This window comes from Cuculus canorus, chromosome 5, assembly GCF_017976375.1.
Source record: "Cuculus canorus isolate bCucCan1 chromosome 5, bCucCan1.pri, whole genome shotgun sequence".
NCBI lineage: Eukaryota > Metazoa > Chordata > Aves > Cuculiformes > Cuculidae > Cuculus > Cuculus canorus.
The window spans coordinates 17,432,995-17,460,148 of record NC_071405.1 but is presented as its reverse complement, the minus strand read 5'-3'; the positions used below and the strand labels follow the sequence as shown (position 1 = coordinate 17,460,148).

The 27,154-nt window shown below is 44.5% G+C and overlaps 2 protein-coding genes across 13 annotated transcripts in view; one reads left to right on the top strand and one right to left on the bottom strand.

The window, feature by feature from the left end:
• Window positions 1-20,075, bottom strand: part of LRRC74A (leucine rich repeat containing 74A) — a 25,729-nt gene extending 5,654 nt beyond the window's left edge. For 2 of the 8 annotated variants that reach the window (XR_008450193.1, XM_054068868.1), the window contains exons 1-14: window positions 19,200-19,339; window positions 17,036-17,280; window positions 13,610-13,819; window positions 12,204-12,379; window positions 11,458-11,565; window positions 10,661-10,757; window positions 10,216-10,265; window positions 9,342-9,423; window positions 7,564-7,649; window positions 7,024-7,218; window positions 5,364-5,459; window positions 2,203-2,346; window positions 933-1,040; window positions 211-296 (exon numbers count right to left, since the gene is read on the bottom strand). Coding sequence is in view for 7 of the 8 variants with exons in the window: in XM_054068868.1 (XP_053924843.1) it covers window positions 211-296; window positions 933-1,040; window positions 2,203-2,346; window positions 5,364-5,459; window positions 7,024-7,218; window positions 7,564-7,649; window positions 9,342-9,423; window positions 10,216-10,265; window positions 10,661-10,757; window positions 11,458-11,565; window positions 12,204-12,379; window positions 13,610-13,819; window positions 17,036-17,099 (1,502 nt within the window). In the remaining variant the exon portion in view is untranslated. Of the gene's footprint in view, window positions 1-210; window positions 297-932; window positions 1,041-2,202; window positions 2,347-5,363; window positions 5,460-7,023; window positions 7,219-7,563; window positions 7,650-9,341; window positions 9,424-10,215; window positions 10,266-10,660; window positions 10,758-11,457; window positions 11,566-12,203; window positions 12,380-13,609; window positions 13,820-17,035; window positions 17,281-19,199; window positions 19,341-19,926 lie in introns of those variants that run through there. The other 6 variants (XM_054068869.1, XM_054068870.1, XM_054068872.1 and 3 more) reach the window with 6 other exon arrangements.
• Window positions 18,898-27,154, top strand: part of ANGEL1 (angel homolog 1) — a 20,603-nt gene continuing 12,346 nt past the window's right edge. For 3 of the 5 annotated variants that reach the window (XR_008450192.1, XM_054068865.1, XM_054068862.1), the window contains exons 1-7: window positions 19,496-19,611; window positions 20,941-21,540; window positions 22,059-22,285; window positions 22,880-22,949; window positions 23,364-23,815; window positions 24,506-24,632; window positions 25,495-25,605. Coding sequence is in view for 4 of the 5 variants with exons in the window: in XM_054068865.1 (XP_053924840.1) it covers window positions 19,548-19,611; window positions 20,941-21,540; window positions 22,059-22,285; window positions 22,880-22,949; window positions 23,364-23,815; window positions 24,506-24,632; window positions 25,495-25,605 (1,651 nt within the window). In the remaining variant the exon portion in view is untranslated. Of the gene's footprint in view, window positions 19,032-19,495; window positions 19,612-20,940; window positions 21,541-22,058; window positions 22,286-22,879; window positions 22,950-23,363; window positions 23,816-24,505; window positions 24,633-25,494; window positions 25,606-27,154 lie in introns of those variants that run through there. The other 2 variants (XM_054068866.1, XM_054068863.1) reach the window with 2 other exon arrangements.

Sequence of the window (27,154 nt, the reverse complement as noted above, 5' to 3'; positions counted from 1 at the left end):
GAAAAACAAGACTGACTTCTAGTTTGACTCAACACGACTTCTAAGCATGCAAGGTGTTATTTCATCCACCTTTTACTTAGGTAAGTAATGGACCAGCCAAAACCATATGTTGTTCATCTCCTAAAGTGAATAAGATTATGTTTATTTGGTGTTGAGCCAAATTAAAAAAAGAAAGACAAGCCAGGACAGTAAGTAGAATCACTCACTCACCTATAGTCCACAAACCCTGTCTGATTCCAGTCTAGCTTGCGCACTAGTTCCCCAATTTGGACTCGATCCAGTGGGATGCTTGACTGCTAAGAGAAAGAGAGAAATGTTAAAAAACCTGGGTAGTTTTAGGCAGAAAAATCCTCCATATAAGACTAGGGCCTGGCCACCTCTTAATTGGTGAGTAGATGGCCTGGTGCATTGGAGATGGGATGGAAAAAATCCACAGAGAGGTCGTGGGGAGACAATTTCACTCTTTTAGGATTAAAATAGATTTTTTTTTTTTTTCATTTCTTATATAAGAGTATAGTGGATGACTGACCCTTATTACAGATCCCAAGCACCATGGAGGTTTTGGCAGGGAGAGTACTCAATATGTAGAGGCAAAGATTTAAATGCCTCTTTTTCACTTTCCCATAGCAGTAAGGCATAATTATCTATCATGATCCTGTACGTACGATAAAAAAAAGCTGACCTCTGTGATTTTACAAGGCTTTTGTGATATTCTAAAGTTGTTTCATTATCACTGATGCCATCTGCAGTTTTTATTTGATGTCATAGCATTGCTTTGGGTTTCATTCAAGGCTCAACTATTGCAATGGATTGCCTTTTAAACTGAACAATATCACCAGCAAGGCTGACTGGTGGCCCAGCTGCAGCAGAGGGGTTTCCCCAGAGCAGTACCCTACCAGAAGAGCACCATGGCCATGCATTCAGAGGCACACCTGCATCATGGCTCTGCGGAACACTGCCACGGGGATCTTCATGCTTCCGTCCTTGTCAATATTACTAAAAAAGTCCCAGAGTTGCAGGTTGTGCTCTTTCAAATAATTCTAAGAGAAACAGAGATAAACATGGGCATAACCACGAAACAGCCACTGTTAACTGCCTCTAGATCTCCCCTTGTTCTTCCATCTGCCTTTACTCAGCCCATCACTGAGGTACATGAGTCCTTATCTCCCTGTGCAGCCAAACTATTGTCGGAACAAAATTATTTTGTCCATGTTACTCCTATTCTTCTCAGTTATATCTCCTTTTGTCCCTACCTTGTAACAAGACTCAGTAGTAAACCTGTTTCTTCTGATAACTGCATAAGGTTATTTAGTCCTCATCCCAGCAGACACTGCTTGGCTAGGCTGGCTAATCCAGAGGCAGTCCTCTCCCCTAGATCGATGATCACTATTTCAACTTTTCTCTGAATTCCCATCAGTTTGCACGAGACCACATCTGAGTACCATAACTGCTGTTAAAAACTGCAAAGCATGCTAGGATAACCGTCACTGGCTGTGAAGCACAGCAGCACCGTTTCATATGAGCTAATAGCCCAAGCTTTGACTTAAGTTGTCTGAAGCCATATCTACAGTAAAGTAGATAACCCAGTCATCTAAAAATGTGCACAGCAGCTAAGAAACATAATGAAGCTGGTAGTGCATAGATGTTCCTCAACTCAGCAATATCCAAGTGCTATGTTGCTTTCCAACAAGGAGGACAGCACCATCTGCTGCTATCCACAGAAGTTGCAGGCCTAGAATATATAAGTAATTTCTGACAGTATTTGTTTGCAATACCTTATCTTATTTTTACGAAGCACATTCATTTTGATGCTAAAGCACAACTATCAATGAAGCTTTCAATGAAAGTCAGTGATTGAGGTGGGCTTTGTGATAAGGATGGACACTCATTTGGATCAGACCTGAAATCGACCAGTTTGTTTTAGACAGCTAGCAAACATCTACACAGATTCTTTCCCGACTTGTTGCTCTCAGATCCCAAGGCATTAGCTCCTCTTGAAAATCAAAGCTTTTACTTAAATCAGTCTGCATGGACTGAGATACATTACATTGTGACAGTCTTTGTGAATATACTTTTCTGAAGGAACTTTACTGAATTTCCCACTTGGAAGAAAGCTTACCCCTTCCAGCCTCCATCCCTACAAGTGCTTGGGACAGGTGTACTGTGTACAGAGGAGCTATGGACCCACACTCAGTAACTCACCTGAATCACTTTCATGGGACTTGGATGCTGCTTGGGAATCTTCGCAACACAGCCTTCGACCTCACCATAGATGACATCTAGTTCAGGACGTGTTTGACACACCAAATCCAGCAACTTGATGAAAGTTTCATTCACCAACACATTCTGGTACATAGGAGGAGGGAGAGTGCAGTCAGCGTGGATGCCCAAAGAACAACAAAGACTTGTTTGTATTAACAAATCCAACTAAAGTCAGCATTAACTATCCTCTCCTAAGGGTGGTACCTTCTCCCATCTGTGCTTTTCACTTTCAAGAATCCCATGGAGGCCTGACCCTAAACTTTTCTCTCTCTTTTCCTATGCTTAAAACAGAATACTAATTTATGTAGAAATTAACTTAATGCAAGCTCACACTACGAGTTTTCTGGTTTAGTACTTATAGAATAGGCAGCAGCACAGTGTTCTGATTTAGGGTTTTATGATGCCAGAAAACAGTCTTTGCAAATATTGATGTCACTGTAATTTATTCTTCTAAATATAAGTTAAGACAAATTTGCCTTTGCCTTTTTGTATACTTTGTGTATTTACAAGGCCTCCCTATGCATTCTTATAGCTTCTTTTTCAGAAGCTTATGATCTACCATTCTTAAGATCCATCTAGAAGTTTGTGGTCTACCATGCAGTGAGCTCTTGACTGTTACTACTCGAAGACAGCCTTGAACAAGTCTGGATCTGGCTGGGTTTACTAGCTCTCATTTGGCACCAGTAGTTTTATGGATGCAAAGTGACTCTCTGAAAAAGCCATTCAGACATTCCTGCACTATGCACATGAGCAGAGTGTCCTAGTCCTGGGAACACAGCACAGGAGAGCCTGAGCTGGCTCTGCTTGCTGCCAGCTCTCTCCAAGGCTTGTGAGCTTGGGCTTGACCCCATGTGGACTGCCAGTGCGGCCTCAGAAGCAGCATAGCCAAAGCACCATGTTTGGCCTAACAAACCCTGCGAGGGACAGACGGAACCTGGAGGGAGCCAGTTTTTGTATTTCTGTATCTTTGACACAGTCGATTCACAGTCCAGAAAAACAACACATGTACAACTGAAAAGCAATGGTGTTTTCTTTTGTACTGTAATGGTGAAGATGGGCATCTGCTGGCTATTTTGATACATGACTTTCATAAAACGTTTGACATTCCGTATATCTTGAAGTTGGAACCTTCAGATTTCAACTTCTATCTTAAAAAGTAGATTCTGAAAAGAATGTAGGAAACAGTCATCCACAGAAACGTTGTCAGAAGGAATAAACTGTCATTAAAAATGTACCTTTCAATTGCTTTGCTTTTGCTAGAGCTGACAAACCCACGCAAAGGTTTCTAGATATGAACCTTATTCGAAGTTCCTCTAACAGACACACTAATTATTCATTCTTTAAAAGTCACGATAAACATTTATCACTGGGAAAAGGGGTAGGAAAGGCTTTTGTTTATGTCTTCCCTTAAGTTTCCTATAAAAGATTAAAACCTTTACTAATTTCTTAAAGGTTTTAGACAGCATAAGGTCTTTGGAACTGTACATTTGCAAATGCTCTGCACTGAAATGCAAGACTCCCTACATCACAGGTGGAATGAAGTCTGTCAGACAGATCAGATGTTTGTCTACAAACATTTGATTGCGATGCTGAAATGTCATTGTAAATTTATGCCATTGACCATTTATCTTGTGATATGCCAGGTAATTTAGACTTTTTGAAGGGTGAGATGAAGACAGCATCTGTTAACCCTAAAAAGCAGAAATGTATAGTAAGATTTAGGTTGGACTGAAGATTCTTAATTAACTCCTTGCCTCAAAAATTCTCATGTCTCTCATTTAAATAAATCTATTTCAGTAATTTCTTCAGTTTCTTAGAATTTAGATAAAATACATTACTCTTTCCAAGTTTATGAGTTGTCCGGGTTATTAGTAATAAAATCAGCAGAATCATGTATACTGTAATGAAGTCCTTTACCTCCACACAGCTTGTTTTGGTTTTTCTTTGCCAAATGAGGCCTGACTCCTTGCAGGCTTGGCAAATAATTCTCTTTGATTGTAATTTATGCAAGAAAAATTGTCTGCCCTAGGGGAACACCTGTTCTTCAGATGATCTTTGTTGAAAGCCCTCAATACTCTCAGGAAAGACCATAGATAAATATTATTTATTCTGTTTTGTTTTAGTTACTTTAATATAGTAACCACAGGACAAAGATACATATGCGGATGTAATTAGATACAACCTATTATGTGAATCTCCAGAACTGCCATTGAACTTCTTTCAGTTTATTTCAAGTGTGAACATATTATTTAAGTTCCAAGTCCCAAACCTAATCTTTGTGAAAATGCTCTTTCCTTTTATCATGGTGCCCCCAAAGGTGGATGGAGGGTCCTGAGGTCCATGACACCTCCTATAACTACTCCCACAAAGCATCAATTAATGGATAGGAGGGTCAGGAGCCGGCTGATGAGGGCCCAGGTCTCTTTCCAGTGTTGGTCTGCAATGCAATCCCTACCCTCCCTCAAGTGCTCAGAAGCATTTCTGGATCTCCCATTTTAGAAGCAGCACACGAGGCTACAACGCGTGTCATGCTCCTGACCTGCTGTTCTGTAAAGTAGCACACTAACATTTGACCTCTTTGATTTTTTTTTTCCTTCCATACCAGCCCTTTAATGTACTGGTCTCAATTTTTGTGTGTGTGGCTTTTTCCTTCTTCTTTTTTCTTAAATAAAATTGCTTTCCTATTAATGCCTTGAAGCATTCATCTCCTACTCCTCATATATACCGAAAGGGTATCAAAGCACTTCACAGTATCTAGCATCTTAGGCTACCCTGGAGGGAGACAGCTCAGGGGATGAAGAGAATCCATTCTCCAGCAGGAATTCACTCCTTGTTCTCATTCTGCTATCGCAAAAATAAAGGGAATGAAATGTGGAAATAAGAAAGGCACCTCTCTCCAGAGCTACACCAAAGTCCTATGATTTCCACATTTCTTCCAGAAGTACTGTCAATAATATCCTCTTTTTGTTAATGGCTGTGCATAAATGAAAAAAACGATGAGTCTCAGAACAATTTTGAAAGGGGGCAGCTCTGCTATCCACCTAGTTGCTAAGAATGTATAGTGTATGGACTCGGAGGTCTTCCAGCACATAAGGTCTTACCGAGATGTTGATCTCCTCCATCATGGAATTTGGGTTCTTTCTGACAGATGTGAGTAGTGCAGTGGCACCTTCCACAGTCAGAGGATTATTTGCCATCTGTGGAAGAAAAGACATAAAGCCAGACATGGTGAGAATGAGGATTTCATGTCCCGACAGAAGACATTCTGTAATGTCTTCAAGGATGACCCTTTCTTCCCATTCTTCAGCGGGGCTGTAGCATAACTATGTTCCCTTTTGATGGGTTTTTCTGTTATCTCATCAACTCTTGTCTCTATCCCACAAAACTGTACACTGCAATTTCCCAGTGCATTTGCCTTCTCAGCCTCTCTGTTTCCTTGTGTGACATTGTACTTGTCAGGCCCCTTGTATCTGTCACACAGGAGCATGTGATTGTGGATCATGTTCAGTGGCATGATGGGGAAGAGGCTGAGGCAATGGACTACATTTGAATGTGTGCTGGGTAATAGGGTCCCTCTGGATTGGAATATGCCTCTCAGGACATTTCCCATACCTTTGGCTCCTCTTGGCAGCACAGCAGATCAGAGCTCAGGCTGGCTGGCTGCCTCTGGCCTACAAGGTCTAGCTGTCTGGAATTATGGCATTGTCCCCACTCCCACTATTTGAAAGAAAACTTTCTTGGTTAATGTTGGCCATTTAAGTCTTTTGTGTTATCAGCTCCTAAGACAACCTGTGCAGCTACATAGAGAGAGGAATGCCTTGGTGTAAGCTAGTGACCTTATCTCAAGTCAGGTTAAGAGCAAGGTAAAGAGACACATTTAGTTACATAATCTAAACCAGCAGTCCCAAAGACTGGTGTGGTTGCAGTGATTTACAAGGACAGGCGTCAAAGACAGGCCTACATGAACAGTTTTAGAAATGCCCTCAACCACCATACTGCCGTTTGCCGGCTTTCAGGATGGTGAGAATGCAGCTCATAAGCAAGCTGACTTTTCTAAGGTGAATTCCTGGAGAATGATCTTGGATTGAGAAGACATGTTAGCTAACCTCTGAAGCCAGCTTGGCTGGTCATTCAGTATTGCCCCTTCCAGGATTATTGATCTAAAAAAGGCAGTTTTGGCTTTCTTTTTCCAGGACTTGATAATACTTCTCTCTTTTATGTAGTGCTGTGACATCGCCCTGACATGGCAATGATAGTTTGTTTTGTGTTTCAATAAAGTTTTAGCAAGTTATTAACTAACACACTGAGAAAGACACACATTTGCCCACCTGCAAACTTCAGTGTGAACCTTTGTGTTAGGCTGAAATGCATGTGACCTGTACATATGTATCTTCACAACTCCATTTTATGTATATATGTAGACCTCTTGAATGCCCAGGTTCTCTGCTAGGCATGTTGCCTAGGCTCGCACTTAACTAAAACTAGTTATGGCATGAATCAATAACTTTTGTGTGATAAGAGAGGTGGGATTACGCCAAGCCAGTCCCTGAGGGCTTTTTTGAGGGAACAGTGCCATTTAGTTGCCCTGGAAGAAATTCACATGACAGAATTTCCTTCTACTCTGCTCACCTTCAATACAGAGCAATACTAATTTCCTCCATTTCTAGCTCAGACAGACCATCTCTGTCTTCTGTCCCTCCTGATTCAGATCTTCCTGCTTGCTCTGTTTACTCCTCCAGCTATGCCTGAACTGTATTTTACCTTCAGGATTTTGAGTTTTCCATTGACTTCAAGGCCCCTGCAGAGATTCTTGGCTCCCTCGTTGTCGATCTGGTTGTTGCTGATGTCCAGATGAACCAGCACATTATTGACGCTGAGAGCTTCTCCTAGGGCCAGTGCTCCCACATTGCCAATGCCATTCCAAGAAAGGTTGAGTATTTTCAGTGCACCATTTACCTCCAGGGAGAGAAGAGGGATCTTAGCTACTGCACATCCGTTTTCTGTACCATTCAACCCTTTCTTGCCTGGCCGAGACAGAAGCATCCCTTGAATCACACCCAACCAGCCAAAATGGATACAATATCTTTGCAATATCACCAGGTTCTCTCCATCCACATTAAGTCACCAGACGTACTCACTACTTTAGTCTTTCTCCTGGCGCTGTCACTGTCAGTAGGATGAGCCTTGCTATAGCTACTGAATCCTGCTCAGATCTCAGGATTGTGAGTTCCTAATCAATGTTTCAACCAGCTCCTGGTAATAATCACTGTGAAGGGTATAAAAAAACAGGGGCATTCCTACCCTGAGACCTCTGCCCAGCGCTACTGTTCCCTTCCTTCTCAGGTAGTTCCAGCTCAGGTCCAGAATCTCCAGTGTTGTGTTGATGTCTAGGAGAGAGAAACTGAGATATTAGCTCATGAAGAGGGGTCTGGACACAGCTGCTAACCCAAATTTAGGGACTAACAGAAAGCTTGCCGGGGGGTTCAGCAACAGCCTTCATTAATTGCAGTAGGAGGAACCTGTACCTACAGAGACGTTGTTGTCCACAGCACCCAAAGAACAAATAATGGGCTGTTGATCACAAGCAGAAAGGGAATACCCTTATTTTCTGGCTTAATCAAAGAGTAAGTTGTAAAGGAGGAAGGTGGAGAAAGGGAGGATTTCATATGTTAATAGAAACTCTCTGTGTTTCTTACTGTGAAAAATGGCTGGATTCTCCTTGCCCCATCAAAAATATCAACTCACTCTGTGTATGTTTGATTAGCATAAGAGAGGAATTCAGCTTCATATGGTAGCTGTGCCCAGCTGTATATGTGCCTTTGCCAATTCACATACATAGCACACCTCATGGTGAAAGTCCTACTTAGAGCAGTATATGTGTGAATCCATTCGTGTCTACTGCGACAACTGGGAGGGGTGGGACTTGCTGCCAACACTTGCCTCTTATTCTCAGAAATAATTTCTCATCCAGATTTTCCATAGATAGGAGGTTGGATAGAGGCAGATGGTGAGTTAGGCTGACTTAAAAATATTCCCTTAAGAAACAAAACAGGGAAGTAACTGATTCTGCAGTAATCTCTGTTGCTCCTGCCTCAAGTGACCTGAAAGAAGAGGAGAGCTGTAAGACCTGAGACCTGAGAGCTGTAAGACCTAAGGAGAGCTGTAAGTTTGGAGAGGTATTTTTCTGGGCTAGGAAGGTCTCCAGTTTTAATGCTGATCTCTGTGTCGACTGCATGCTTGTCCAAAGCTGGGGCACAGTGCCTTGTCCCTCACTGCACTTATAATTGATCCATCTTTTTAAAGACATGGACTGTAATCAGAAGAAGGTTCATATCAGTGGAAATACTGAACCAGGAGAACTAAAGTGTTAATTAAACCGAAAGCATTGTGTTAGTGAAATGTTCAAGGAACACTTGAGGCTTGTGGTCATTATGGTAGCAGCTGTGCTGGACATACTGAGGGAAGAAGAGCCCTCAGATACTCATGCAAGTCTTTCCCAGTGCACTAATAGCACCTGAGATTACTCAAAGACCATAACTGTTTTGTTAGCTTTGCCTCACCAGGGCTACTGGCACACTTTGGATCTCACTTTGTCTGAACAGATAAATTTGGCAGCTTAATTTTATTTCTTCCTAGTCTGCTTCCTTTGCTGCTTGCTGTGCAATGTCTCAAACCATTAGGGTTTGGGCTACTTAAGAAAAATTGAAATTTGTAATCAAAAGCTTAAAACAAACAGTTCTGATCCTATTTGATTTTAGTAAAATACAGTTTTCTGCTTTATTCTTCCTGAAGGACTTCTCTTTCAGCTCCCTTCTCTCTCACACACACTGCTCTGCTATTGTGGTTTCTCATCCTGTATTTGTGTCCTGTGACACCAGTCATAGTGTGGTGCTGTGGGTGATGAGGGTAAGCTTGTGGACCAGGCAGGAAGCTCTAAATCCGTTCACCCTGTCTTTTGTACTACCCACCAAGCCTCGCGGCATTTTTGCTGGAGAAGGAAATACATGTTTACTGTGCTGACACCATGAAGACCCCAGTGCCTGTACTCCTGGCTTTGTGGGAGTAATAAATTAAGTTACCGATCATTTGTCCCAGGAGCTGTCCTCCCTTCTCAGTGAACTCATTGTGGCTGAGGTCCAGCTCTTTCAATTTAAAATTGCCCTGCGGAGAGACAAATGTGCAAAGACAATGAGATCTTCCAGCCAGCTGCAACCAGCTGTCATGCCAAGGCCCCAATGTGAGGATGAAACAGAGGGATACCAGACATAGTGAAATCTTCAGTGCACGGGATGTCATCAGCACAGAGATTGTGGCACTATGTGTCCCAACCTACAGCTTTGTCAGACATGTAACATCACAGTGATGGCCTTCCCAAAGCAGCAAAATCAGTAGGACTTGTGTTGTGCCACCTTCCCCCACACAGCTCATGTCTGGCCTGCAACACATCCTGCAATTCTATTCCTTCCTCTGTTTCACCACTGCACTCTGACCAAGAGCACTTTCCAGTATCAGGTCAAGGCAAGGCCTTGCTTAAAGGCAGCTTCTCGTGGCTAAATGATGCAGAAACTTTGAGACAGAACTAATCGGAGAAGTCAAATATCTTCATTTTACTGGAGAATCGCAAAATGATACAAAGTTGGGTTACTTATGCTTCTTTAAAATTTTCTGACACCCAGATGTTGTTCTGCTGTTCTGTTTTACAGTCCTGAGGGTTCGTTTCTCAACCAGACTTACACAGCTGCCCTGAGAAACTGTTAAAGCAATCCATCCTGCTCTGTGTCCTCCCAGATTCTCTCATTTCTGAAGCAGGCAAAAGGCACTTAGCGGAATTATGCCAGGAAATCATATGGGCATTGCCAAGTGAAAGCATGCCAAGTGAGTAGCAGCTTCAAGATCAGGAGAGTCTGTTACACAGCCAAGACTGCAAATGACCTTGGATTTCAGGTAACTCACCGTTAATGCCTCAGCAAGGTATGACGCAGCCTTGTCCCCAAAGTTGTTTCCTAGGGAGGAAAAGTATATTAGCACTGCACTGATCTCCTCCTCAGCACTCTGCTGGGATCTGCAGGAATCTCCAGTTATCACAGCCCATATCGGGCTGTAAGAAATTAGTCACCATTCAACTTCGTTCCATAGAGTAGAATTACCCCAAGATGTTGGAGACAGTCTAACAATTATCTAAGTTTCTTGTAAGGGACTGTTTTTCAGAGGTGCTGGAGGTTGAGCAGGCCAAATATTTAATCACATCAGTATAAATCTATATTTCCACTGTTACTCTGAATTCCTATGAGAGACATAGCTCAGAGACTGATTTTGCCCATAGTCTGACTAATATTCTCAGGATGAGAGACTGGAATGAAATACATGCTATTTCACTCCCACTGCCGTAACAGCCCACCTGAGAGCTGAAGAGCATGGAGGTAGGATACGTTATCCAAAAGCAAGCCAGCAATGGCTTCAGCACCTGCTGTGTCAAGGTGGTTATTGGAGATGTTCTGGAAGGAAAGAAGAGAGAACAAGAAGGATGAATCCAAAGAACAGATTAGCTTTATTGTCTTCTTAATGCCCAAGATATCAAGGGAATAATGCAAGACGAGTAATATGAGAAATGTCAGCTAGATATATAATTAACATGAGAGTTATGGGTGTGTTTAACCCTGTATCCTTCCCAACAGCCACCAGTTTTACATGGGTCTTTGTCTTCACTGAATTAAGAAGCATTTGGCCTAGAATCTTTTCTTCCAGTGTGAAACAGATCCCATAGCCTATCAAAATGCATTTTGGATACCCCTGTTTCAGATCGAAGGAACATTCCTACTAGTTCGTATCTGAAAGTTTTGCATTATTCCCTTGGTCTGTTTAGAAAAATTTCCCCATGTCATATTGGAGAATGAAAATCCTTGACCAAAACATTTTTTCCATTGGTTAAGCATGAATTAGAAAGTCTTAGTTATGGTAATTATTGTCACATCTGCTAATTAAGAGAACAGTTTCAGCCTCATCAGACTGCCATCATGTGCACACTTCTGCTTTTCAGAAGCTTGCACCTTTTAAAAGTACATCAGCACAAACTATTGTGACTTTCAGAATGTGAATATTTTTGCATGGGAACATGGTTATTTGGTTAAAATCATACTGGAATGATTGAACTTAGTGAGTGAGAATTTTGGCTACAAACTATGCCAGACTGGATACCAGTTCTTGAAGGGTGGAATTCCGCTGTAGCATCTTTGCTATGCATATGGCTCCTTCTGCAAGAATGATGTTGTCTTCCAACTCTAAATGGGTGACAGCTGCATTGGACTGGCAAGACACAAAGGTAAACAAAGACACACAAAAAACTGCTTAGAAGTTAATGAAGGAGATAGTTTCCTCAGCTCAACAGACACTGGACATTTCCTCCAAACCTCAGAAAGCATTGCGCGTCCTAAGCATAACAGTGATTAGGTGACATGACAGAGCCATGGCAGTGAGAATTTGCATAGAAAAGAGATGATATTTGGAGAGGTTTTGAGTGGGTAGGACTTGCCGTTACTTTCTGTCAGCCTAGAGACACAGGATCAGATCTGAGCTCCAGTTCACGCATCCTGGGCCTGTCCACTGGTGAGTGTAGCACATCCCTATACAGGACACAGAGTGGGAGATACCAGTCCCTCCAGCCCTGCTTTTGGCCCTGTAGTGGTTAGAAGCACTGGGACTTCTATTCCATGGAAAATTATCAGTTTGCTCTTGGGGGTAACTCCAACAAAGACCAGCAGCTGCCACATAAGACCTTCCTATGCAGGGAATTAGAAACATCAGTGATGCTCAGAGCTCCTATGGGGAAGCTACATGTCTTTTTCTCCCATATTATGTATTCAGTGATGACTTCCAGGCCTGAGAGAGGTCTAAAATGCCGACTGTTCTTCAGAACAGTGGCTCCACTTTTATTGGTTACTCACCACCAGAGCAATAGCAATGGCTTTGACACCTTTCGGTCCTAGACCATAGTGGTTCAGGTTTATATAAGGCTTGGCCAAGTTCCGAATAAAGATCGAGACAGGCACCACCTTCATCAGCTTGCATGCTTCCAAGTACAGCTCTGCACCCATAATGCCTGCAAAGGCCTTCACAGGACCTATAGAGAAAAAGTATATTGATGAGTGGTGCATTCAGTGTCCTCTGTCCTCTTTTAAATAAATTAAGTAACCTAATACAATAAAGTAATACTGTGCAACAACAACAGGGTTTTACTCTTACAGGATTATTGGCCCTTAGTTGTCCCTCTCCCTTTATCTTAGATGTCCAAGAGTTAAAGTATCTTCCTTGCTTCTCCATTTGGCATCCAGTGACTTACTGTATCTTCTCACCAGTCTGCAATGTGACTAAACCTTTCTTGGTGTAATTGAGAATTCCTGACATCAGGCAAAAACATCTTCCTTTTTCTTTTTTGTTAAAATCTTAATTGAAGCACACAGCTGATACTGCCAGCAGAGCTGGGGCAGCTCGGAACATTCTGGCTTAATACCAGCAGAAAGAATCCCAGCATTCTTGTCTTGGCCATTGGGTGTTGTTGACACAGCTGCAGTGAGATACATCAGTGCAGCTGGCGGCGGTATTTCCACAAAAACCTGTCATTTGGAATTCCTTCATCAACCCCCATACTTAGAGCTCATATTTCTCCATGTTGTTATATGCATTCAGCGGTCTGACCTCAAGACAAAATCGCCTCTCATCAATGCCTTTTCTAGTTCAGTTTCAGGCCTCTAACAAAAGTCTTTTTTTTCTTGCATTCTTATGGGTTTTTTTGTTTTCTTTCCATTTATAACAAGTTAAAAAGTTCTCATCCTAGATTATGGACAAATCCTACTGTTACAAAAATGAATGCAAGCCTTGTTTAGCTAGAAGACTGACTTCACTAGGCAGTAGCTAAGAGGAGAGCCAAAAGAAAACTCTAGGACAGTTGTGGCAAACCTATGGCACACAGACCTCAATTGCTATGCAATGTTTCATCAGGAGGGTACAAATAGGGCCTCAATTCCATCCCTGGCTTCAGCTAGCTCCTCCTGCTGCCCAGGCAGTGGGCTGGCAATGTTGGTAGCATGTTGGTAGGACTAGAGGAGTGAAGAAGGAATAAAGGAATAGTCATGCTGGACAGAGAGCAGTTGAAGAAAGATGCTTGATGTCAAAGGGAGAGCTCTTAGAGGGAAATTCTTCCCCCGCTGCCTTTATTGACTGCTAGATTATGTGTGGTTGTCAGGACCCTGGCAGGGCTGTGTCCTTGGTCTCCATTTCAGATACATACTGGTTGGTAGCACAGCTCGGTAAGGGGAAGGCTAGTGAGGGCAGATGGTCACAAAACATTCACCTTCATCTTCTAGGTCAGTATCAGCTCCTTGCGTGGCCTTCTCTCCTAGGTCAGTATCAGCTGCTTGCATGGCCTGCTCTCCTAGGTCAGTATCAGCTCCTTGTGTGGCCTTCTCTTCTAGGTCAGCGTCAGCTCCTTGCATGACCTTCTCTGCTGAGGTGTCAGCCAGTGACACAGACTCACTGGTATTGGACATGTCTTCATTCTGGTCTGCCATGAAAACAAACAGATTAATTTTGTCAATGCAAACCCAGCACAGTTGTGACTGTCTGAACATGACAGACCTCCCACTGCTCTCACTGAAGCCTGTGCCCCTCTTCAACATGCTGTGGGTGTACTCCTTCCTCAGCCCCGCCTCATGCACACCTCTCCCTGTGCACTGTATCCGTGTGGTGCTGGCCCTCGTGTGGGGATGGGCTCACTCTAGGGCTGCAGATCTGCAGATAGGCTGTGGCTTGGCAGCTTTTGGAAAAAGCCTTCCCCAAATTCAGCATGCAGCCCACATTCAGAGGACTAATAGTTCTCCTGTATTAGGTCTTTGTTTCTCAAGAGCTGCCTTTCTCCCTTTCCTCAATTTCTGAGCCCACCAGGCAATAGCAAATTTCCTCTCTCCATCCCATTTTCCCACAAACCTGTAAGTCAAACCCATGCCAGTTCCTCCTAGCTGTCCTACACTGACACACACTTCCCCAGCCAGGACAGTGTTGGCTGACTCTGCTATCAGAGTGGGAATGCTTTGTAGTACTTGGCAGGCATGGCAGAAGAGAAAATGTTTGGATGCTATTGTACACTGGTACTGAGTTGTAACCAGACCCGCTGGAAGTGATACAGCTTCTCTTGCCTACAATTCAGAATTTCTTTTATAGTTAGAGAGAAGGGGAATTTGGAAAATTCCTTTCTAAGAGGAATAAACATGTACAAAAATAATGAAGAGTAATTTGCAAAAATAATTTCTGGCTAATAACAAAATACATACTTTTTTCCAATTCTTAATTTTTCTTTTCATTCCCTGTCACTGCTTTTACTACTGTCTTCTCTTACTCCTTATCCCCCTTTACAGCTCCAGGCTAGTGACCCGTAATTTTGTACCCTTCCTGAATGTCACTTAGCATTGATGTATGACATGGAGCTTGCAGTTGGTCTGTTCATGCAGACTTGTGTGAGGGAAACACTGGCCAGCTGGCACCCACATCACCACATTTCAACCAGGCTTTCAGCTGCAGCTCCTTCATTAAGACTGTTCCCTTCTGCCAGACTTTCTTTGTTCAAATGATGGGTTTGCATTACTTTAGCATGAGAAAGATAAAAGAAAGAGTAAAATAGGTCTACATCCCACATAAAGAGCTCACGATACAAGTAGAACCAAAGATTTGGGACATTATGATAGTACCCACCGATCCAATTTGCTTAATGGCCCTATAGTGCTGGTTATCCTGATAAAAAGAAACTTCCTACTCTGGGAAGCAGGCTGTCTATGCCATACAAAAGCATCCAGATACATTATCTCCTGATAATGTGGCTATCATGTGCCCAGTATATCAGCCATCCTGCAGTGTATGGACTGAGTCTTCTGAGGTAGACCCAGAAGTGGTCCCTGCACCCTGTGGAGCTGTAGAAGTTGGCACTGATACACTTGGTGTTAAAACCAATACAGTGGAAAGTGATGGGTATGGAGACATCTTTATCACCCTCTACTTTCCCCAGGTGCTGGGGCTGCAGACACAGCTTTCTGCTCAGCCTGCTTTATGAACAGCTTGTACCAGTCCTGAACCAGGAGCTAGGAAGGGAGTTCACTCTATGATTTAATGTGCAGCTTGTGAGAGGTGTATACAGATAACTGCAAACCCCTTCTCTTGCGGTAGGTTAACAATACCTGTTCTCTGGGTACATTGCTTTATGTTGTCCCTTCATTTATGTTGCACAAATATTTGATAAATCACACTATCAATTTACATTTCAGTAGCTTAGAATCACCGCTGATAGTGATGAGCATAAAGGTCAGATGAAGATTTTAATAAACTGTCCATCTCTGCCAGGATAAAATCTAATTGATATATACTAAGGAATTTCAGCTGTGAAAGGAAGCTACCAAGGTTGTCCTCACTTCTTTCATTATCTTTGTTGGAAGTCTGGCATAAGAAATACAACAGAATAACAGCTCAACTGGGGCAATTCATAAAAACGAACACAGCATTTTGCAGTATGCAGGCAAAATGTTACTAATGCAAAGACAGCTATCTAGAAGGGACTAATCCCAAAGAGGGAATACATTGTTATGATTAAAATACACATTATTAGGATAAAAAAACCCAACAAACCAAAACCCAGAGCAGCCTGTACAGAAAAATAAGAAAGGATATTTAGATGAATGTAATTTTGAAAGAATGGAAAATATTCTGATAAGGATCTCATCTATTAGAGCAACCATTAGGAAATGGTATTTTGTAACACTTCATAAATTGCATACGCTGTTTAAATACAGGAAAACAATAATCAAAGAGAGAAGTTGTCCCACGTAACTGACTACCGTATAGTAATTGACCATGAAGGAAAAAAAAGACTTTAATTTGTAATGACTAAGTGATAGGCCAAAGGAGGCTTTGAACTTTGAGATGAATAGTTATGCTAAGCTAGGAAGTTGGGCTAAAATGCTCAAGTAGCCTCAGCGCCTGACTGTCCCACGGACAAGCATAGCCTGACAACAGCAGGTTCAGAAAACTCTTCTGCCCCTCATGCCCCTCCTGACCTGGGATCTGGTCTCACAAGGTGCAGAGCTCTGATATCTATGGGCATAGAGGCAACTGAGTGGAGTTGCTTGGGAGCTGATACTGGCAAACCCTTGTCTGATACATTTAGTTTTTCCCCCAGTTGCTCCTGGACGGCAGCTGCTATTTGGGGCGTTGGCATGCTGGATCCCTGTTCACCACCTTTCTCCTCATTGCTGCCTGGCCTGGGGAAGGGAAGCCTTCCCACCTGGTGATCTGCCTGCTACAACTGCATCCCCCTCAAGTGCTGGTGATTTTCCTTTGGCCATTTCTGACTACTTCTGAAGTGTGTTTGCTAGTACCTAAACACGTCCTTCTCAGATTTGTTCTCCATGTCACCACCAGTGAGCAGCGGGTTCACTTGCTTTTTCTCTTCTCTAAATGAGGCCTCCTCACAGCCACCCCTTTTTCTCTTCTGTAAATGAGGCCTCCTCACAGGCACCCCTTTGAGTTCCTCACACCTACAAACAAAAAGTGAAGCCACTCTGGCTAGGATTAAAACACCTCCAGGAGGAATGGTGCCACTTCCAAGATCCATGTTCTTGATTTATACGGCTTATGAACATTTCCTGCTTACAGGGGCTGGCTGGGTGTCAGGAGAAAGCCCTGCAGAACCTGTGACTCCCCCTGACTTGCCACCACCACCATTCTGTGACCTCACCTGCACCTTCTAACTCCAAGGGGTGACATTCAGTGCTGGAAACCCTGTTGCTCTGAGATCCCATTGGCTCCTGATAACTGAGAAAACAGCTGCAGTTTTGTCTGTGACTGCTCCCTCCCTTCCAGACACATCAGAGAGTCTTGCCAGGCTGCTGGTATGAGTTCTTCTCTCCTTCGAGTTTGTATTCCAGTTGGTACGATTTCATATGAGAAAGCCAGACCACGGCAGTTATAGTCTTAAGGGAGCTGAGGATAGAAAGAATATTCACCTTACTGGTCTTGAAACAGATTCAGACTTCTGTACTGCCAAATCTCTGGTATGTTCAGTAATAAAGTGCAGCTTGTAAAAATGTCAGCACTTAATGGGGCCTTGAATCAAGTACTCATTCATCCATCAACTACTGTTGTGCCAAAACTGGTTCACTACTTATTAGTTTGTATCATTTATACCAAGGACTTTGTAACCTTTCCTAAGGGGCTAAACCCAGAACTGTAACAGAAAAGGCTTTCTGATGAAGGCTGAGCAGAACTAATACATACACTTAGAAATCTTTCCATTATGGGTGTTGCTTAGTGAACATAACCTCTTGTAGAGATTTTGGAGTTTATGTAGCCTACGCAGTGTAATATGGGCTATACAGAGAGGATGAAAAAGTCCATTTCCCCAAGAATAGGGTATTTTTAGTGGTTTTATTCCCCTAGGTTCTACATAAACCTCTCAAGTAGAACAGTGATTAGAGGCCATGGTAGGGTTATGTCTGGATATAGAACAAAATGCTGCATAAGCCAGTGAAAGGTTTGACCCTGAAGCAGATGATCATTGTCAGCTTTGATTTTATTGCCAAAGTTTGTAAATATTTTTTTTCTAGTAGGCTAAGCAACTGCAGCTTTCTGGATACTTGTTAGTGGCACTGGCTAACATTCTTCTCTGATTTCATTCTGATTGTCCTGATGTGGTTGAGTCTGAAGTTACTTTCTTAGATCTTTCCTTTTAAAGAACAGCTTTGTTTTAAGGGTCCTAGTCATCAGCCCTTAATGTTGCAGACCCTTCCCCTGGATAACATTCTCCATTTTCTGACTAGAAACTGATGACGGTTTCCATAGGTTTGCTTACTGCAGCAGGAGGTGGGAGATCACAGTCCAGCTCTATGCTTTGCCAGAGACATCTGTGGGATTAGAGATAAGTCACTGTGCCTGTGGTCCAGTGGCATTAGTGGTTTATAACTGCAGACTTGAAAATTACACTGGTGGGATTATTAGTTATATACATTATCACATCAGGCCAGACCCTGGCCATGGACATTGTGCTAATTACCATACACAAACAGGGCAAGAGGTAGGTTGTCTCTCAAAAAGTGTTTTGTCTAAGTATAACCCAGGAGACATGAGCTGGTCACCATTATGGGAGCAGTTTGGCAGCACCTACCAGCACAAAAGGCAGGGATCACATGGAGTCTTGACTTTGTTGTGAAGGCCCATCTTAGACTTTAGAAGAAGACTACCAAGATCGATCACACAGTGGAAGTGTATATGGGGTGCAAAGAGCTGTAGGGGCGCTCAGTTCATATAGAATCATAGAATGTCCTGAGTTGGAAGGGACATATAACTATCATCAAGTCCAGCTCATGTCCCTGCAAAGGACAACCTCAAAATTCACACCATGTGGCTGTTGTCCAAATGCTTCTTGAAAGTTGTCAGGCCTATTAGTGCCTATTCCAGTGCTATTCCATTCCAGCCTATTCCATTTTCTCTTCTGCTCCATCACCCTCTGGGTGAAGAACCTTTTCCTAATGCCCAACCTAAATCTCCCCTGGCTCACCTTCCTGCCTTTCCCTCGGGTCCTATCATTGGTCCCCAGAGAGAAGAGGCCAGCGCCTGCTCCTCCTCCCACCCCTGTGAGGAAGCTGTAGACAGCCATGCGGTCTCTTCTGTTTCCTTCACGCTGAACAGACCAAGCGACTTTGTCTTTAGACGCGCACATTCACGGGTAGAATGAAGTAAGACATTAAAAATGCGGACTTCAGCCGGGACTTCTCTTTTTCTATGAAACCGTCTGGTTTGGGGATGCGATGGCTCCCAGCTCGCCGAGGCCACACCGCGCTTCCAGCCGCGGTAGAGGGAGGAATTCTGCGGGCAGAGCCGCTCACGCTCCCCGTTTCACTCACCTGACGCTGTGTTTGCTCTGCAACACCTTGTCTGTCACCAACCGCGCTTGCAAAGCCTTGTGATTATCAACCCATGCGGAGCACAAGGGACTTCATTTGCTCAGGGGCTTTCCAGAATTAAAAAATATCGTGGAAATTTTCCTTTCTGTTTGGATTTCCGTAGAACGGGGCGGGGGGTGTGCGTCTGAACGTCAGTTTGCAAACGCGAGTCATGGCGGTAGGGCCCGGCCTGCGGGGGCCGCGGGCGGCGCGGGGCCGCCCCCGGGCAGGGCCGGCACGGGGTGGTGCAGCGCGGAGCTGAGGCGGGGCCGCGCCGCCGGGGCGTTGCTGAGGCGGGGCCGGGCCGCGATGATCGGCACCGTGCTGTGCTACGTGCTGCTGCCGGCGGCGCGGCTCCTGCGGGCCCTGCGAGGTAATGCGGCCCCGGGCGGGCGGCGGGGGAGCTGGCGCGGCCGGAGGGGCCTCGTCGGCCGCGAGCTCGGGGGCCCCCCCGCTGCCCCGCGGGTGCCCAGCCGGGGCGGGGGAGTGACGCCCGGGTCCTGCCCCGCGGCCGGGGAGCGCCTGGGGCCGGCCTGCCGCTCCCCGAGGGCCTCTCGCCGGGGTAGAGCCGGCCTCCCGCCTGAGCCCGGGGCCGCAGCTGGCTGACGCCTCTCAGACGCAGCTCTCGCCCTGTCAGAACAGGCTCCTGCAGCAGCCGTGCCTGGCCGGTGCTGTGCAGAGATATTACCTCGGTGCTTTGGTGTTCCTGGCGCTCCTAAGCTTAGTTACGACGAAGCTACAGAGAGGAGTATGGTTCTTAAGGCTCCGTTTCTGACGCACACAGACAGCTGTGACCCCAAAGATACAGTAACAGCACACAGGGATGTGGCTGACTATTGGTTGTTACTGCCCTGTCTGACTGACTGTCACGGGAATACAGCAGCGAAAAAGAAATCGCTGGTCAGCAGTAGGGACTAGCGCCTGTGCAGAGTTCCTATTGAAACGTAAATGTATATAGATAGAAATGAAAAGAGTCTCTGTCGTTTTCTGATTTACTGCACCAATATTAGTATATTCAAGTAGTAGTTAAACAGCAAGGGTTTTGTAATTTTTTACTGCAGATGTCGGTCGTCAGGTGACCTGTAATTCTTACTGGGAATTCTGTGCATGTATTGTCTTTAATAAGGCTTTTAACTGCACGTGTTGGTCCCTCTGTGTTTTTATTTTTCATCTCTTAATAACAGAACAATTTTTCTTCTACAACACATTTTTGTAATGTTTGATCCTCTTAGCTGAGCACTACTTTCTTACTCAGCCCTTGGAAAGAAACTTGCTCCGGGTGGTGATCTGCTAGAGCTTGGCTTCATAACCCATGTACCCCGTCAACTAACTTATGCAGACTATGCCTTCACATGTGTTGCTGAGAGTTGATAGTTTTCCACAGGGCCTTTTAACTGGGCTGATTGTGGCACTGCATAAGTTAGAATTGCATTTCTTAGAGCTGGTAGAGGCATTACCATCCTGTACAGTTTCAGTGACTTTGACAAACATAACCAGAATTGTACTGTGGCCTAGTGTTCGAGAAGAGGCTGGGGGAGTTATTCAGGCTGTAACTATTTGTCTTCGGAGAAATCGCTGTTTGGGTTGCTCTACTGGGTGGTTGCACTGCACAGAATTACAGCAAATGCACAGGAAAATTAAGAGTGAGCCAGAAAGGATTTCCGTCTGACTTATGCTTGTTTCATTTGTTTTTAAATGGCAGATGCTTTCTTTACGTGTCGAAAGAATGTGCTTCTGGAGAAGAATGTGTCCACCCAGATAGAAGGTGTCTTTGCTGCGACCAGAGGAAGGTCTGTCCCAGAAGAGCAAGAAGCCCTTCTCCATCAGTGGCTGGAGGAAGGAGCAGGAAATTCACCAGCCAGCGAGAGTGCTCCAGCAGTCGGGAAAGTATCAGTTACATTCACTAGTGACTGGTTAGAAGGTTCAGAGCTATTGATGACGAGCCTCAGTGACCTAAATTTGGCTCCAGAAGTCACCCAGTGTGCTGGTCAGCAGCTCATAGAGCTACACGCCTTGGCTACTTCAGAACCACAAGATCATGCAATGACTGAACTGGCAAAATTACCAACAGAAGAGACGGTAGCTGTAGCAGGCAGTGCCCCTTGGGAAGCTGTGCTTCCACAGAAGGATTACCAGGTAGCTGGCTGTGCCACTATCAATGTAGATCTGCAGAATGAAGACCCAGCTGTGCTGGCCTGGCGTTCAGTGCGTGATGCAGAGACAGTGCCAGCGGAGCCCCGAGTCTGGCCCATTCAGGATACGATACAATTCTGTCCTCTCCCAACAGAGGTACCCTACCATGGTCAGTAGTAACAGCTCTGAATCTAATGTTCAGTTTGAGATTTGAGTTCGTAGTGAATGTGGTCAGGTTATTGTATCTGGGCTTTCTGTCAGTAAGACATTGATTGTATCTGTCCATGCAGAACTGACAGGATCTGCTAGTGAAAACTATAAAGTGAGTTTTTGCTGAGGGAGGGCTGGTCACAGCTAGTAGTCCCTATGCTATTAGACCATCTGGTCTGAACATCCATATGTGTTCATTTCCCAGGAACTGTTCCCAAGTGCTGGCTTTATAATCTAAAAAGCCCACAAAAGCTGGTTGAGTGTTTCAGTATGCCTGACTCAGGTCTTCTGTTGTGCCATCCCCATTGAAAACTATCCAAAGGCATCCAAAAAGAACACCTGAAAGCCTGGGTGGGAGAGGGTTTGCTCAGAGACTAGAACATCCTAGCACAGAGAAGGAGAATAGCTATTTTTCGGGTTCCAGGGAAACAAAAGTGTTAGCAGGCTGTAACTTGGGTTTTTGTCTCTTGAATGTAGACATCTTATGGAGAGACTGGGAGGATCTTTCTGTCCAGCCCTGTGTGCTGGAGCAGGTCTCAGAAAATACTCCCCTCTTTGAATTTCGCGTCATGTCTTACAACATCCTTGCCCAGGACCTGGTGGATCAGGGCCATGATCTCTATCTACACTGTCATCCAGACATCCTGAACTGGAACTACCGCCTTCCAAACCTTCTGCAGGAGATCCAGCACTGGGATCCTGATGTGAGTATAACTGAGCCCTTCCCACATCACTGTCACCGGAATTTGAATTCTTTTCATGATCTAACAGCGTTAAAAAAAAAAAAAAAGAAAGAAAGATGAGGGGGAAAGTCCTAGGAAGATACCACCTTGATAACTGACCGCTGATTGTCTGAGAGTTTTTGAGGCCTTGTGCATGTGTTGTTTGATGTCTGTCTTGCTTTGATTGTGTTGCTCTAGAAACTAGTCATACTTTGATAGCGGGGCTTAACTTCTTTAAACAGCAGAAGCAGAGGAAGAATGGATAACGTAGAGGAAGAAAGGACCAGGTTTATAAGGCAGCATAGGAGGGAAGCCTGCATAGAAGAGGACTTCATGACCTTCTCTGTTCCTTGAGTCCTCTTTGGGTGATGAAGGTCTTCTGTCTAGTCACTCATAAGCCAATGGGACCCAGAAAGTAATTGCTCTCTGTCTGGAAAGCACAGGACAGAGTTGCAGTGATGAACTTTCTGGTTGCAGGGTTGGTATGCGAATGCACTTTTTGGCTTTCTTCCTTCCCCCAGCCAAGGTAACTAGCAAATACTGGTGGAGTGAGTGAGATTTCTGCCTTCCTTCCAGGTTCTGTGTCTCCAGGAGGTGCAAGAAAGCCATTATTGGGAACAGCTGGAACCAACATTCAAGGAGATGGGTATGTCCTGCTTTTGTGTGTACCTCCAGCTCATGGGACTGGCCAAGCAGTGCTTCCTGCTAAATGTCTTCAAAGCACTCACTCTTGAGAGAGCTCTGCTGTTTGTTGGGTGGCTGCTGGCCCAACTTGTGAACTGTCAGCCTAGACCATCACCCTGTCTTTAGGAACTGGTCTTTCTCAGAGTTGACAGATCAGACTAACAAAACTGGGAGGAACAGACCAGACTAACAAAACTAGAGGGACAAGGAGAGAGAAAATACCCTCAACGATAAATGATAAACTATGATGATTCAAACAGAATTGGGTATAATGCTGTACTCAAATACAGAAGGAACCTCTTCTGCTATGCAGACTTGCTGAACTCCCCAGCTGATGGGGCAGCCTGAGGTGGTGACTAGATAAACCTTTTTATAGGTGATGGTTTCTTTGCAGGCTTTGCATGCTTCTATAAACGGAGAACTGGGACAAAGACAGATGGCTGTGCGGTATGCTATAAGCACAGCAGGTTCCAGCTGATCAGCCTCAGCCCCGTAGAATACTTTCGGCCTGGCCTGGATGTCCTTAATCGGGATAACGTGGGCTTGGTGCTGCTGCTACAGCCTCTACTCCCAGAGGGCCTAGATCTGAAGGCAGTCAGTCCTTTGTGTGTAGCCAACACTCATGTGTTGTTCAATCCTCGACGAGGAGATATCAAACTGGCCCAGGTGGCTTTGCTCTTAGCAGAGATTGACAAGATTGCAAAAACTACTGAAGGCAGCTACTATCCTGTCATCTTGTGTGGAGACCTGAACTCTGTACCCGATTCTCCACTCTACAAATTCATCCGTAATGGTGAACTTTCCTACCATGGGATGCCAGCCTGGAAGGTAGGTGCCAGCCAGAACTGGGTTTGGGGAGCACCTAGAGAAATGCATGCCTACCTTCTTTCTCGCATGAGGAAACAGTCCAAATATTGAATCCAGTTATTCATCAGTCTTCCCCAGTGCCTCCAGCACTGCCGGTGAAAGAAACAGACAAATGTGTGTGTATTGTTTCCACCAGTGCTCTTTTGGTTTCTCTTGAGGCAGACCAGTGATAATTGACCACTTTCAGGTTTATCCCTTGCTGATTATCCTGATTATCTCTTGCTATGGGATTTTTGTGCCTGGGTGACTGGAAGCATAGGGTAGTACAACTCCACCAAGACTTACTGAAATTTTATGTGGATGTTCGATGTAAAAACGGTTTGAAATGGGCACCTATGCTAGAGTCTCTTGTGGTTACTTGTTACTGTGTATCCGTGATCGAATACATCACTGGCTTTTAAGCTAAATCATCACTTCAGTAACAGATGCCTGCAAAGTATCTTGTCAGGTGATCTTTAGCTAATTGTACCCATCTCCTACAGCTGAAGGTTTATTATGTCTGCACCATATTCTGGATAGCTTAGTTCATGCCTTTTCTATGAGGGCATTCTCCTTTCTTGATCTTGGCAAGTGTGTATATGTACATTTAGCTTGCAGGAGTTCTGCTCTGTTTTGCTCATGTTTCCTCTCTTGTTTCTGGCCTCCTTGCAGGTGTCTGGTCAGGAAGACTTTTCCCAACAGTTGTATTCACGGAAACTGCTGGCCCCACTGTGGCCGAGCTCACTGGGTGTGACCGATAACTGCCAATATGTCACCCTGTGCCAGCCAAAGAAACTAGGTGAGCTCCAGTGTGCACTGAGAACTTGAGTTTGCTGAGGATGGACAGTTCACGGGCCTTGTTTCTCTGAGTAGCCTGTGCATGTATTGCATTAGGCTCTTGTCAAGGAGTCTCTTCTTCTACCCATTTCCTTGGTATATGAAATAAATATTTCTGGAGTCTGTTGCTGTAGAGCAATTCCTACTGTTACCTTTCTCTAGTAGGGAGCTGAATGCTCCACTACCAGTAACCATTGATGTGCATATCTATTTCATATTCCCAGACTTATGCTTTTGTGCAGTTGTAAACCATGTTCAGCAGCTACAACTTTCAGCTGCAGGGGTTTGGGAGAGTTGTTTTGGGCAGTGTTTGCACACCATTACTAGGAAATCACTCCTAGGAGCCCAGTTACAATCATGTCTGTTCTCTACTGTTCTTAGGATTAAAAAAATAAAGAGCCCACACTAAATAGCTTTTCTTGGAATCTTGAATGTAGAATTTATATTCACCCTGATTTCTGGAATTGCTTTTCAGCAGACGTTTCCTTGAGTTGTGCGCTAACTAATCTGCTTAAAAATCCCTCGAACTTGCAGTATCTTGGAGGAGACATCCTTAGTTTGTTTCATCAAGGTGCTAACTATGACTGTTGCATTAACTAAAGAAATAGCGATAACTGTGCTCTGGTCCTCTACATTTACACATCTGTTTTGTTCCACATTTAGGTTAGTAAGTGGTTCTTGTTCTCGTGGTATCGAGTGCTTGGGCACAAAAACCTCTCTCAAACTAAAGAGATCTAACAGGTCTAAAGAGTATGCAGATGTTCCTTGTAGATGTGACTTTGCTGCAGTTATTTTATTCTTTTAACTTCTGTTTTTCTCTGCAGACAGACGTAAATACAGCCGGAACTTCCTGCTCCAGTTTCGTTTTTGTCACATAGCCTGTGAACGCCCACCTCATCTGGTCCTCTTGGAAGGTGTGACAGATGCTAAACCAGGTATTAATGGGAGATTTTTGAGCTTGTGACTTTCCTAGCCCAATTTTGATGAAAATGTGAGGTGGAGATAATGCCTAGTGAGAAAAGGGGAAGGCAGAAGGGTGCCTTCTATGGCTGTGTGATTACTAATTGATTCCACGAGACCTTAGAGGAGTACGATCTGACCACTATTATACATATTTACTGTGTTCCTTGGTGCACTGAGATTTAGCCTCTTTTGGAGGCTATTTCTTATAAAGTGAAATGTATACATACATTTCCTTTTTTTTCTGCTTCAAGATTTTTGGTAGGAGAGAACAAACCTGAAGACTGTAATGTCACAATGGCCACAACATACATGTCTGATGCTGGTATCCAATAGACACTGCCTCACCTCTGGGCCTTGTGGCATGGCTGGTTTTGCTCTCTTCGTTTCTTTTCTGCTTTTCTAGATACCCTATGAGTAAGCTGCAGGCTAAAGCAAATGAACTTTCTTTGAGAGAAAAGTCTTTGACACAGTCCCCCACAACATCCTTCTCTCTAAATTGGAGAGATACGGATTTGATGGTTGGACGGTAAGGTGGATAAGAAACTGGTTGGATGGTCGTATTCAAAGAGTAGTGGTCATGGCTCAAAGTCCAGATGGAGATTCGTGATGAGTGGTGTCCCTCAGGGGGTCTGTACTGGGGCCGGTGCTGTTCAGTATCTTTATCAATGATATTGACAGCGAGATTGAGTGCACCCTAAGCAAGTTTTCAGATGACACCAAGCTGAGTCGTGTAGTTGCCACACTGAAAGGATGGGATGTCATCCAGAGGGACCTGGACAGGCTGGAGAAGTGGGGCTCTGAGAACCTCATGAGGTTCAACAAGGCCAAGTGTAAGGTCCTGCACCTCGGTCAGGGCAATCCGCGTTTTCAGTACACGATGTGGGTTGACGTGATTGAGAGCAGCCCTGCAGAGAAGGACTTGGGGGTGCTGGTTGATGAGAAGTTTGACATGAGCAATGTGCGCTTGCAGCCCAGAAGGCCAACCGTATTCTGGGCTGCATCAAAAGAAGCATGGCCACCAGGTTGAGGGAAGTGATTCTGCCCCTCTATTCCTCTCTTGTGAGACTTCATCTAGAATACTGTGTCCAGTTCTGGAATCCTCAGTGTAAGAAGGATGTGGAGCTGTTGGAATGGGTCCAGAGGAGGGCTACAAAGACGATTGGAAGGCTGGAGCACCTTCCCTATGAGGAGAGGCTGAGAAAGTTGGGCATGTTCAGCCTGGAGAAGAGAAGACCCTGAGGAGATCTTATAGCGACCTTCCAGTACCTGAAGGGGCTACAGGAAAGCTGGAGAGGGACTGTTCGTAAAGGCTTGTGGGGATAAGACCGGAGGGAACAGGTATAAACTGGAGAGGGGCAGATTTAGACTGGACATAAGGAAGAATTTCTTCACCATGAAAGTGGTGAGACGCTGAAACAGGTTGCCCAGGGAGGTCGTGGATGCCCCATCCCTGGGGGTGTTTAAGGCCAGGTTGGATGGGGCCTTGGGCAGCCTGATTTAGTGGGATGTCCCTGCCCATGG